The 13,818-nt window shown below is 36.8% G+C and overlaps 1 protein-coding gene across 2 annotated transcripts; it reads left to right on the top strand.

The window, feature by feature from the left end:
- Positions 1 to 1,275: 1,275 nt before the first annotated feature.
- On the top strand, positions 1,276 to 13,349 carry LOC145238076 (ketohexokinase-like). 2 transcript variants are annotated; one of them, XM_080101128.1, is made up of 7 exons: positions 1,276 to 1,562; positions 2,038 to 2,175; positions 2,475 to 2,609; positions 3,279 to 3,351; positions 3,550 to 3,696; positions 4,254 to 4,342; positions 13,091 to 13,349. In XM_080101128.1, the coding sequence occupies exons 1-7, from the start codon at positions 1,465 to 1,467 to the stop codon at positions 13,194 to 13,196; spliced, it is 786 nt and encodes a 261-aa protein (XP_079957254.1). In that variant the 5' UTR covers positions 1,276 to 1,464; the 3' UTR covers positions 13,197 to 13,349. The 2 variants fall into 2 exon arrangements, with proteins under 2 accessions (XP_079957254.1, XP_079957253.1); XM_080101127.1 differs by lacking the exon at positions 13,091 to 13,349 and adding an exon at positions 4,885 to 5,793 and having other exon boundaries at positions 1,284 to 1,562.
- The last annotated feature ends 469 nt before the right edge of the window (positions 13,350 to 13,818 follow it).

Genomic DNA, 13,818 nt, shown 5'->3' with positions numbered 1-13,818 from the left:
CTTGAGAAACTTGAGCGGCTTTGCCCCAAACCAGTCTGATGGCTTGAACGAAAATCAGTGGTTCTCAACCTTTCGTGGACCATGGCCTCCTAAAAGTAACTTTTGGGCCCCGTGCCCCCTTCAAGAAACCCAGTAGGACCTGTGGCCCCCCTTTAAAATGTAAATGGCAATCTCGTGTTGAAATTCGGTACTAATTTTTGGCTTTAAACAGGTCAAATGATTGAACAAGAATCCGTAATCGTGAAAAACCTCAATATAGACAAATAGTATGTGAAATAGTCGATTAAATTAGGGAATAATGTTAAAAAGAAAATGGGTGTTTCTGGTGAATCTACACCCATGGTCCCCCTGGACTCAGCTCGTGGCCCTCCTGGGCAGTGGCGTAGGCAGCCAAAAATTTTGGGAGGGGCCAAATAATTTGTTGTCTAATACAACTTTTTGCTAACGCTCGGCGTGCTTTTACCAAAAACGTGACTTGCCAAACTCTGGTTCGACGGGACAGCCAAACGCTTTATTGATTTATTCCATGTCTGCATAAATAAAAAAGCATGGATTTCAGCTTACAACTTGGTGACAAATGTCATTTTTGGTAATTTATATATTCCTTTGACAGTTGAGAGACGAAACCACAATGATGAGGGACGAAACTACACTAAATTAAAGTTTATCAATATACAACTTTGAAAATTTGGGAGGGACCATGGCCCCTTTGGCCCCTCTCTGGCTACGCCACTGCTCCCGGGGGCCATGGGCCCTGGTTGAGAACCACTGAACTAAATTGAAGTCACCAACTTCTAAAGTCAAACAATCAATTGAAAAATGATTTTCGGACTTGCTATAAACATGCAGCTCGGCGGTGGGACTCATTGTGAAGCGCTGTCTGCTTATCTAGGATAAACTCAGTGGTGGGATTCATTTTTTTGTCAGCCGGTTCTGTCACAAAAATTATGTTTTTCAGCCGGTTCTGTTACAAAAAGTCCATTGACAGTTACCAGTAATGCTAACCGGTTCGCTGATCTCAAAAAAATTCGTGAGACGGTTCTATAGAACCGGTGCGAACCGGCTGAATCCCACCACTGGATAAAATGAAACCAATCTAATGTCAGATTCATGCTAATTTGCTTTAAAACTTTTAAAACGCCTGGCAACTTAAAATTGCATTTCGATGCAACTTGTTTTGTTACCCAAAAGAAGTATCATGCAAAGTTGTTTATTTGAACACTTAGTACTTTCAGACTTGCAAATTGTGCCGCAATGAAAAGTTAATACAAAATTGGTTAGCTTGTTAATGTAGGCTATTGCTAGCTTAAACATTTTCCTGACAAGTTGTCTGCTTGGTAATTATGACGTCATAAGCAGTTGTTTACTGTTCCGTGGCAGCAAGTTATTGCGATTCCAAGCGCGCGATGTTCCAAACACTAACTATTTCCGAACAATTATTTGTTGTTTCCAAACCTTTTTGCGATGAAAGTTCGGAAAGGCAAACTGTTGTGTGTCGGATTAATTTGTCTGGATGTGGTCACAACTTGTAAGGAGTTTCCTGTAGAAGACACTTTGCAAAGGTTTGTTTGTTTTGCAATGATTTTGCAAATTAAAAATTGCGCAATGTTTTGTAAACATAGGTTACCTCAAAATTTGCTGATATTCTTTTTTGTAAAGTTTATACATATTCTATTTTTCAAAACTAACTCTTGTTAAGATTATGTTTTTTGTTGCACAATTACTGCACATTTTTTACAACTTAGTCAAATTTTAAAAAGTATATTAGGAGTTAAGACGCCACTGTTTTTTTTGTGTTTCTCACATCAATCGTTCATTGTGTTTTAAGTACTATTTGTACTGTTGCTGATAAAGATATTTGGTACAAAACAGTTGTCAAAAAGTGACAGGTCATTGCACCTTTTCGTCATATTTTAATTGGTACACTCAAGCACAAAATTAATGACCCTATACAGTTCCGAAAACGTGATTACAGTTCCTAAAATATGATTGACAATAGCAGTATATCCTATGAACTAATCTAAATTGTTGTTTTAGGACCGAAAGTGTTTCATGGCAAAAAGGTGGCAATGCTGCAAACACGAGTGCAGTGCTCGGGATATTGGGCGACGAGGTTGACTTTATGGGAAGTCTGCCACAATCTGCCAGTGACTTTTCATCCAAACTTATGACAAGGTTTGCTAAATACAAAAATGATAATTGCAGACACTTTTCTGTTTCAAAAACTAAAAAAAGGTGTCTTAATAAATTTCTTGTAATAGCTAAGTGTGTTTTTTTACATATTTTATCTTGAATTTTACACCAGGCATTACAAAGCATCTTTAGTTAGTAATTTGTCTAAAAAAATCACAGTAAACAACAAAAATGCACAAAACGTTTTTTGCTGTGTATGCATATGTTTGGTATTTGTTAAAAAAACTATTATTTTACCTCGTACACATCAATTTAGAGTTAAACAACTCAACTTTTTTTAGCTTTGTGAAAGCAGAGATGGAAGACTGTGGTGTTGGAATGCAAAATGTTGTCAATTTTACTGACAAATCACTTCCATTTTCCTGTGTTATTTTGAACAAGACCAAAGGCAGTAGAACAATCCTTCACAACAATGAGTAAGTAACCTAATCTCTGTGTTTACTTGAATAGAGTGATGTATAGGTTAGTGTTTTTAACCAAGTTTGGTATACTAGTGAGTCATAAGAGATTTGCAATTGTGCCACAGAAAAAAAACATTTTTGATAATTTAACTATTATCTTGTCTTTTAGAGCTTTGTGGCTAAATGTGATTGTGTTTTACCATGACATTATTGTTGCCCCAAAAGCAGTCCCACACACCACATTATAATAGTCTATAATTTTTTTTAGATTTTTCCCTAAAAAATGTGCCTCAAAATGAAATGAACTGGTTTGGTGCTACTAGGTTAACAACTAGGATAGGTTAAAAAAAGCCACTGAAAAGTTGTTTAACTTTGTTATACGTTCATTTTTTGGACAAATAAGAGTTAGCACATTCTTTTCAAGTATACAACCACTGACCAGAACGGCTAATATAAGCTGTTGGTGCATTAGAAACAAAGCAACACTTAAAAGTTGTAATGTGCCTTCAACACTAAAACAGGTGACAACCCTGTATAGATGTAGTCTCCCACCAAATTCCTACACAACCGAACTTTATATGTTAAGTTATTGTTTCTTATGACTGTATTTGACCTGCCGCTTGTTGCATCTTGCAGTGTTAAGCAATTCTCTGCCTTTGATTACGATTGGGTTATGTTTTGCAGAGGAGTCACTGAACCAACTTTTGAAGATATTTGTCGTCTTAATCTCGATGAATACTCATGGATTCACTTTGAGGTTTGAATTTGTGTCTGTTTTAATTTTTGTCTGTGCCTCAGTGTTTTATCACAATAATGTCATGGCATTATTTCATATTTGTGCCTTTACTGACAATTTGTCCACAAACTGGAATGCTCATAATATCCCCTGGGCTAATGTTTGTTTAGTTGGAACTGGCAATTATGCAGCCCATAGAGCAAATGTATATTTTCCCAGGGACGGAACATTCCAGAAGTGTTGAAAATGCTGGACCATGTGACAGCCTACAACCAAAAGCACCCTGATGAACAAATTATTCTCTCTGTCGACCTTGAGAGGCCAAATCGCAAAAATATTGAACAACTGATTCCATATGTGGATGTGGTGAGTATATGTTGTATTTGTTCCTCTGAAATAGGTGTTATTTCCACAATATTTTTCACCACTTTTGCTCTTATAGTTCAATTTCTACATCCATGATAGCTATGTGTGTAAACTAGTGATTCTCAAACTGTGTGCCGCGACACACTAATGTGCCGTGAGAGATTTCCAAGTGTGCCGCGAAATTTTTTTTTTTTTAAGTGCAAATATTCCCCAGTGTTTTACTGGTGCGCATAACAAAGTTTTAAAGCCCATACTTTGTTATTGGTAACAAAAAGCATCCTTACCCACCACAATAAAGTTGAAAGTTAACTTAATTATAAGCTTATGATCAACTTCTGTTGTGTTTCCCTGCGAAGTGTGCCGCGGAAGGAAATTTTAGTTCTTTAATGCGCCGCATGGTAAAAAAGTTTGAGAACCACTGGTGTAAACCATGTATGTGAACTGTAACTTTGACCCCTTTGGGCCCATCAGTTGATAGGAATTAAAAAAGAAACACAATTAGTTTTATTTTCATCACAATTCACAAGAGTTTACCCAGTTGTGCATTTAATTACCAGCTGCTGGTGGGTCGCGATTTTGCTTTGGGAAAGGGAATTCAAAGTGCAATGGAAGCTGTTGAGCATTACAGAACAGTAGCTAAAAAGCGGTAAGTTCCTAAAATAGCAAGTGGTACTAATCCTAATTGGTGAAATTGTTGGTGTAAAGATACTGTTTGTTTTGGATTTGTATACCAACGTCTGGATTTCTGAATATTGTGGTGGAATGGTTTTGCAAAACCTTTGCGAAGGTTTTTCATTTGCAAGTTTTATGTCAAACATAATTTGCATGGAATTGCGTCAAGTTGGCTGTCAGTTGTTGCATTGTTTCTGTTTTTGGTCTGTCGTTTGGCTTTGGTGATGGAAGATTGCTGAAAATAATTATCCGAATGCTTTAAACTATACGGAAATTTCTTTCAAAGAACAATTTACCTCACCTAATTTTTCTCATTCTAAAACTCTATGCTGTAACAATTGCATGTCAAGAAATGTTGCTTTGCTGGTGATTTTGGGAATCTTTTGCTACAAACAATTTGACATTTATTGCATACATCCTTAAATATTGGTGATTTACTTGTCAAAATGTCTTCGATTTTGTGAGATGTATGATGATTGCTTAGTACCTTTTCTACTATCAAACCTGTTTTTTCAGTGCATACGTCGTTTGTCCGTGGGGTGACACTGGGGCTGCTTCGGGGGTCGCTGGGGCTGTTGATGATGTGATACTTACCCCAGCAGTCCCACCAGATCACGTCATTGACACTTTGGGGGCTGGGGACACTTTTCTTGGGGCTTTGATTCACTCTCTGCGTCTCGAACGTCCACTAGATGACGCTGTGGGATACGCGTGCGCTGTGGCCGGTTTCAAATGCGGACACCAGGGTTACAAATGCCTTCAAGCTTTCACAGAAAAGTCCTAGAAATACTGAACGTTGTTTTAGGTGATTTTTACCCTCTCGTACAGCCATGTCTGTGATGGGTTGCAAGCATTTATATTTTATTTTCTTGAATTATTAAGTGTTGCTGGTGATTTGATATAAACTATGCAGTAATTTATCTGACACCTGGTCACTTTGCACCACGTGGTCCAGCGGTTTGCTTTACTTTCCTGCTTAAATTGTTTCTTCACTGTTTTGGTGCTGGGCGTGGATGTAATGGTATATAGGTGCTTTGTGGGCGGCCGTTCGTTTCCTATTTCAGCTACTAAAACAAAAGTACGACTTTTTATTTCTACACTTGTTGTTCAGATTGAATGTGTCATTTGGCAAAAACTCGCAAACCAAAGCTAAAACATACAAATGTAGATTTTTAATTCAAACAACTTTCAATTCCAATTGACTTGTGTCCATAAAAGCAAAAGAGTTCGCTAACTGAATGTTGTGTCAATTGGCCAAATTTTTGCATCAAAGCAAATTTTGAACATATAATTTGTCTTCTGTAATAAAAAGTTTTATATCTTAATCGACGTGTGCGCTATATTTTTTTGTAAACGCAAAAGTTATGAATGTGTCGCTTCTCTGAAACTGGCAATAAAACATTGCTGTGTGTTTGAACCGCAAAATTGCTTTTCCTTTCACCAAAGTCATATAACAAAAAATCTAGATCTCCATGAACGTGCCAGGAATCCTTCCATCAAAGTCAGAGTGAGTTGTGTAGTTTTATGACACTGAGAAAATAAGACATGAAACTTCAACTACTGCTAAAGTGAAAAGCTATCTTGACATTGTGGATGGGTGGTTTGAGCTTTTCAGTGCAAACTTTGTTCATGTCGAGCTGTTTGCCTTGTTTGTGGCAACCTCCGTTCCACATCATTACGCGATATGATATGACGGTAGTGCGAGACCTCACATAAAGATTCTCTACTTGGAAGGTCATGTTGAACATAAGGCCTTTAGACTGTGCTTCTCATAATTTTAATTTGAGTTGTTTATATCCATTAGTGAGCATGCAATTGAAGAAAAGAATTAAGCTTTAGCATATCTAAGCAGTGTGTTGTGAGGTGGTCAGGGAGTTACTACACCTTTTTTACAATCCCGATTTTCGGTTTGTGAGTTGAAAAACGATAACTTCCTTTACTGGTTTAAAGGAAACTTCGATTTTGCACAACTAAAAACGTTTTTACCAGCAATATATAAATATAACTACGAAAAAAAAAAAGCTGGTTTATCCAATTTGTTTGCTAGATTCTGCGATAATAAATTTAATTAGTAAAGTGCAGATAAAATGGCTATAGATGAACCGCTAAAATATTCTCGATAAAACTATTTTATTGCATGATAAATTGCTGTAGCTTTGCCCCGCAGGGTTAAGGTGTCATTAAGATTTAAAGAGTATGTAATAAAGTGAGGATATACAGTTTTAACGTTCTGTTGATCATTTTTGCTTTCAGTCAACTTTTAATGTCTTTTTAAGCGAAAATGTTCAACACTCCTTGAAAAATATCAATCTAGCTAATGTCATGAAGCCATTTCAAGCATCTTAAACACCACTCGTAACAAACAAAGCGAACTTTAACGAAAATTTAAATGTCATGTAACACCAGCCAAGGCACGTACACAAGCCGTGAAGCGGCGGTTAATTTATTCACAGCAGACTAATTGTACAATTTGGTTTGTTAAAATTTCCCCACCCTTGTACGTCGTTCTATTTAACCTTGTTGAAACGGGAGTTACAAAACACGTTGACAATGTTGGTAAGGGTTACAAGTCAGAGCCAATGCATTATTAATGGGGCTCGTTAGACGTGCCGAAGGCATTGCGGGGTGATTTAGAGGAGCGCACTGTACGAAGTCAATGAATAGGAGGCTCAAAGGACCGACGGATCCACGGCTTACGACTGGATCATGTAAATATAGGGTTCAGAAATACGACACTGTCTTTCATGGTTGTGTTGTGACCGGGTTGACGTTCAACTTTCATCCACCGAAAATCCACTTGTTACGCTGCAGATTTTGAAGGCTTGCAATGTTGCTTTTGGGTTCTGCATTTGAAACGGAGGCGAGATTAGAACCAATAACCTTTGCAGTTAGATGCAATAAATCAGTTATGTTGTGGTTTAGGCAGTGGTAAAAGTAAACCGAAACGGTTCGCAACGTTTTACCGAATTGATAAACAGCATTTAACGAATTGATAAACGTTTAAACGAATTGAAAAAAAGCATTCCAATAAGAATCGCAATCAGCTATGTTATAAATTTATTATAAATCTTCGGATATTCTCATATTATGTCTTAGATCTAAAATAACATACTTACCTAGACTTTGCCTTTAACAGTTTTATGGGATTGTAATCAAAAAGATCAAAGCCAGTATTTGCGTGTAGAACATCACTAGGTTTCGACAATTTATGGGATTGGTTTATTAAAAACAACATTGGGGTAAATGTTATCTGTGCAAGAGGTCATGGAATATTCGTGAGAAAAAGGGTTGAGACTTATGTATTGAAATGTCAGAAATTATTGAATTCCGTTCTTGCCATTTCCTAACGCTTGCAAGTCCGTAGAACCTGTGTCCATCAAGTGCCAAGTATTGATTGTTCTCTGTAAAGTTGATAGAAGCGCGCTCTGTCACGTGTGTTCGATTTTCATTGTCTTACATTATTTTGACATTATCAGCAACCGGTTGTTTTCCGGTGGCCAATAAATCTATTTCTGCTTTGTATTTGGTTACGGTGAAACATCTGACAATCACAGTTCAAACCGCTGATGTTAAGAACGAAAACATGCTCGTAACTTTGCGTTTTGAGGTTTAGGTGTTGAAGCTAATAAGAATGGAATTTGAATTAATATTTAATGTGATTTTATTACAGCGGCTCATTTGTCACACTGCTGTGAGTCGTGTCGGTCATGACCTTTACCAGAGTGGGCAAGGCAATGCCTGTAATAAGTATCAATGACCAGGTTTATATGCGCAAGTCATTTGTATTTATATGAAGTTCACAGCTAGTGCAGATTGATATGTGATTTTTTCCCCTAATACTCTTTTCACCTCTTGGTCAAAATTAAAAAGTAAGTCGAAGATCACATTTTATGATCTCGCATTGGCTACTAATGTCACTTAGTAGCCTCAGTATATAGCACTTCAGTTTCTTTTGGAGTAACAGGTTGAAAAGTCCTGCCTCTCTGTCCGACATTAGAACAGAGCATAAGTCACATTGGAATTGATTTGTTGTCACAAGCTGTACCGAATCAAATACTTCTTGTGCCTCTTATATATGTAGGTGGTTCATGTACGAACTTGTCAGAATGCAGCAATTCTGGGCTTCTTTTCGAACTGGAAATTTGGCTACTTAAAGGCTGAAACCTTTTGCACGTATAAACGTTTTACAAATTGCTAAGATTGACAAAACGGGTGATCCCGCAATTAGTCTGGGTGTCAAATCGACAGAATGCAACATAGGCGATCCCTTGAACAATAAATTTTAGTCACTTAAAAACAAAAACCCATTTTGTATTTCTCGTTTTACCCTTTTTACAAAACATGTTTCTTATATTAGACGTTCTGACAGACAAGTTGCAGTTTAGTATTGGATGGAAATTGGCGCCACCAGACACAATAGATTTGTAGTAAAGCGTCAGTTGTAAACTTGTCAGGACTAGACCACTGAGCTGTATGACTGGATCGATTTTTTGACGGTCATTAATACACGGTGATTTATTGCTTGGACAGGTGCAATTAAAAAACGTGGCTTGTTTTCTGTTTTAGTTTCTCAAGACAGAATCGAATTTTTTTTACTCGAGTTTGTAAATTTTTTTGTTTTTTGTTTTGTGGTGTTTAGTTGCGGTTATATGCAGAGAATTTGTTAAAAACGAATCGTAGATGGACAATTTAGCTTTTATATTCACCAAGCCGAACAAAGGCTATGCAACGTTGAGATGTTACAGAGCGTTTTAAAGCAGAGGACAGTTACCCTGACTAGGCGGTGAAAATCCGTTTTGGACTTAATCCGCCTTATGCAAATGCGTGTTTGCTGTGTTGCCAGGTTCGACGGAGTTTAAAAAGAATTCTTTTGCAAGCTTTACATTCAATGTTTTGTAGAAATGGACGTAAGGTGTCAATTGTCCCATCAAAGAAGTGTGAACTTATTGTATTGTCAGTGACTGTATCGTAAACAAGAAGCTTAAAGATGTATTCAGAAACTGAATAAAGAGAATACAGCAAAGTTACCACTAGTGTTCAGAAAGTTTTGCTGTAAAGGTTTGGAAAGTAGTTAAAACATGTTTACTGCTATTTTATAATACATTGCTTTGGCGGTTATAGTCAATCCTTCACACAAAATTCGTCTCAAAAAGCATGGACTGAATGATTTAAAGTTTAAACCTTCACAAGTTTGAAGAAGTTGTGGCGAATGATGTTTATTTTTTCTTGTTGTGTGAGGTTTAACGATCTTCGTGACGATGTTGTTTTTCACTTAAATTGTGTGCTCACCGTTTGTTGAATTGGGGAGTAAAGCGGAAAGCATTAATTCGGTTCCACATTCCTGTTTTATTAGGCGACGTTTCATATTTTACCAGAAGACAAGCTATTTGAATAGGATAGTATGGGTGAATAAAACTTCTAGATAACTGACAATGTTGTTTTTAGATAATCTCGTCTTCAAGTTGGTGTTGCCTAAGCAGAATAGTGTTACAGAAAACAACAAAGATTTAGTTTGAAGTATTGAAAGAAATTTGCTGCGTTTCCAGTCAGGATTGTATAACCATGTACAGTGGTGTTTTCTGATTTGCTGTGTTTCTCTTTAGGCAATAATCGATAAAATGTAATTCAGAATCTTCATGAGAAAATTCGGTTTGGTTATTTGGAAATGATTGAATACCTGACAGAAAAAACATCAAATAGACAATGAGCAAATTACATAATGTCCATTACGTACTTCATAACATTATGTAACCAAGAATGTATACTAGCAATTTCAATTCTAAATCAAATATAAAGATTTGACGAAAAATATGTTTTGTTTACAATCGCCAAGTTTTCATAAAAGTGAATTTTGACTTGTTACCAAACCTGGGCCCCAAAGACCGTTTATGACAAAATTGGATCCATCATCGAGGTTGGAACAGCTTTAATGTCGGCATCTGACCTTGATGTTGTTGGGAAATTGATTTCCTCTCTGTCATGTCGGTTGTGTTGGTTTTGCGAGATGGGAAGGTACTTGTGTGCTGGTTAGAGTGTGAATTTGTTGTGATAACTAACCGGTTCTTTACTCGCTTCGTAACTGTGTTAGCGTGGGATTAAGTGAAATTGTGTGTAGTGTCTCGATTTAACCGAGGCAACTTGTGAAAACGGAAACACCATGAGATTAGACTACAAACTTTGCTTAAGTATGTTAATGGAGACTTAGTTTTTGAGTTTCATCCCATTTTAAGTTTGTTTCCAGTAATTAGACTTAACATTTTGCCCCCAAACGGCATTTTCTATAACCAGTGTATATTGCTTTAATGTGGCCCGGGGAAACAACAGCAGAGTCTAGCTAAGCAAAGATGATGCAGGTTTATGACAAGATGCGTTCTGTGTTCTTTTGTAACCTCCATACGCAAAAGTAGTTATATCCAAATTTAAATGTGCAAAAAATAAACCAATATTTTTCAAAGTTAAATTTTTATTAAACAGGGTTATTTTTTTAACTTAGTTCTTCGTTTGTAGTGTTTGGTTTGGATAAAACAAGCGATTGTTGGACGGTAAAACTTACAATAGTGTATTTTGTAGGTTTAAGACGACAATTTTGAAAGTGCATTGACTTTGTGTGTTTTTTAACCCGGGAAAAATTTCATGCGTTTGTTAAAATCACATTATGGTTAATCCCCATCGCAAAGCAAACCGTTCGTCTGTCTTGTCAGTGTGTAGAGTGCATAGAGGTTAATCCGTTAAAGACACAAAGAAACCGCTGGTAATGTCAACTCATACGACTTTCAACTCTCTAATCCTGTTTAATCCAATCGAGTTATGGACCCCTAAGCTCGTGTGTGAAAACTTTGTGGCTGACTCGCTTAGCTTGACTTTTTGAGTGAGTTGGTGATTGAAGGTGGATTATGTAAAGTTGCGTAGATCTGTTTTGCAAGATAGTTTGGTGAAATTTGTTTGAGCTGTTTGATTTAAACACTTGCTTATTGAAGAGATTTAAGTAGGAAAAAGTTTTATTTTATTATTTTAAAGCTATTAAATTGTCGTTAACTTGATGTAAAAAAGTCGGCTTCTTATTCAATGAAAAAGCAATGTGTATTTGTTTTATCATGTATTTTTGATATGAGTTTGTCTCTTATGATTGCCTTTATTGCTGGGTTAAATAAGAAGCTAGTAACGTTTGTATAAAGCAGGGACGTGCAACATACGGCCCGCGGGCCACAGTACGGCCCGCCAAGCTATTTAGTGTGGCCCCCACCAACACACTGATTAAGATAAAAAAATGCAATTCTTCTGAGAATTTAGCAAAACTTTCCACTAGTTTATGGTGAATCTCCTAAGTTCCTATACTATACGTAACAAATATAAGCTAAATTAGCGTTTCCCAACTGGTGGATCGTACAGCAGTAACAGCAAGTAGCCTACTTCACCGAATGTGACGTAACAACTCCCTTTGTCTAGTATACAATTATTTTGTTGCGAAAGCCAGTGTTGCGCCGAAACTCTGTATGTTGTAGAAAATAAATTTATTGATGCTTTTGAAAGAATTTCGAATTTATTGTGCTCATGAAAAAAAGTTATGTGGCCCTCGCTTGAGGTCTGAAACTGGTTATACGGCCCACCGACGAAAAATGTTGCACACCCCTGGTATAATGCTTCGAATTCTTTGAAAAAAAGTTCATTTTGGGGACTAGAATGTATGAGGGATTGTTAGCTTGCACAAGAACAAGCGGAAAGACAGGATTGTTACATTACCACAAACTTCCACAAACGACCACAAGGGGTTAAACCGGGGCTGGTACAAAAAGCTTTTCTTTGTGTTATTGCGATGTTTTGCACCTTTGTGCGACCTTTCCTGGTGTCTGTGGTGACTGACGCCTGCACGGGTCATCTGCAAGCGGATCGCCTTACACGTCACTATCGACCATGCGTGACGAAGCACGTGACCTAAAACCGCTTGTTTGACAAACTTTTCTGACAGATGAAAACTTTATGATCCATGGAGACGTGCTCGGGCGACGTAAAAGTAGGAAGTGATGTAAAAAATAACAAAACGTTGAAAAGGTTGTTTTCAGCTGTTTTGTTACTAGTATCGACCTGACAAAGAATAGAGAAAGTTACTTGTAATTTCATTATTTCGGCTTTTCGGTGATGCGGCGGTTTGATTTACGTCAGCAGTGACGCAAGGTTGCCATGGTGAATCTGGACAGGATGTGATGTTTACGGCACAAAATCACTTGTTTGGCTTCTTCGTTGAAAAAAAAGGAACTAAACTCAGCACGTTAACTTGTTAATGATTCAAATCGGTTAACATAACTAATGATAAAATTGGTTGATATTTTAAGACATGTTCCGTCGATTTATCTTATATTTTTGAGTTTGTTAAAAATGATTTTGACAATTTTCAAGTTTTTGTTGCACACTTCTCTTAATTTAGTTTTTTTTTGCTGGAATACTACTAGGTTTTTGCTCAATGGTATTGCTACACACATTAAAAGAAAAAACTTTTTTAGTAATGGAGAAAAAAAACACTATTTGCATTTTCAAATTGGAAACAGTTAAAGCAATAGACTTTGGATTCCTTGGTTAAAACCAAAATCGGTCAGTTCTAGGTAATAAAAAAATGTAGTTGCTCCCATTCGGCTTATTCAAATAGAGAAAAAAGTTGAAAATTGTTTTAAATTTTAAATTGCACGGTGTTGAGAGGTTTCTGGAATTAATGTTCCGCTGTGTTCAGGAGGGAAGCCGGTCAATTTATCAACTTCAGTTTATGTTGGAATAGCGAGAAAAACACTTGGCTTGTTTTGATAACTTGTTGCACTCAAAACTGGTTTTCAAGTTGAGCAGGAAATTTGGACTGCGAATATATTGGCTTGGTCGTATTCGTGTATATTGCGCTGTTGTGATTTGCCTTCTTAACTTCGAGAAAATTCACTGAGAAACTTCTTTGGTTCAAATTAATCATGCTTTGACAGTTTATGCATCGTTTTTCTCTTAGTGTTTTGTAATATTTCAGTTATTATCTAAAAAACGCTTTGTCATATGTGTGTCGAGTTGATGGAATGATAATGTAAAAGTCAATCACCGTTTGTCAGTTCAATAACCTGGGAAGCGACAAGTGTAATAAATAAGTCGTATTTATTGCTCTCTCGTTTCCACCCAAGCGTAAATAAGAACGCAAAGAAAACTATTTCTCGTAACTTTTATTACTCGTTCTCGTTTTGTTATTTCCGAGGAGAGAGAACAGCGCCGTGTTATTGCTTGTTTGATCACAAATCCAATAAAAGGAATTAAATATCCAATCTATGTTATAATGCGGTTATTACATTCCGATTTGATCAGCTAGGTTGGTTATTGGAAAGATCTCATTGTGGTTCAGGAATTTGAATGTCCGAGTATGTGGATTAGTGATATCAGTGCAGACGTAGTGATAGTCTTTTGTGATGTGCTATTGGTTTTTGGCAA

This window comes from Phallusia mammillata, chromosome 7 (genome assembly GCF_965637545.1).
Source record: "Phallusia mammillata chromosome 7, kaPhaMamm4.hap1.1, whole genome shotgun sequence".
Taxonomy (NCBI): domain Eukaryota; kingdom Metazoa; phylum Chordata; class Ascidiacea; order Phlebobranchia; family Ascidiidae; genus Phallusia; species Phallusia mammillata.
Note: the sequence above shows the minus strand (reverse complement) of the source record. Positions and strands in the feature narration are given on the sequence as shown.

Coding starts and splice junctions, on each gene's coding strand:
- LOC145238076 (XM_080101127.1), top strand. CDS start 1,465: ATGAAAGTTCGGAAAGGCAAACTGTTGTGTGTCGGATTAATTTGTCTG. Junction 1,563..2,037: donor GTAGAAGACACTTTGCAAAG/GTTTGTTTGTTT, acceptor TTGTTGTTTTAG/GACCGAAAGTGTTTCATGGC. Junction 3,697..4,253: donor TGATTCCATATGTGGATGTG/GTGAGTATATGT, acceptor TTTAATTACCAG/CTGCTGGTGGGTCGCGATTT.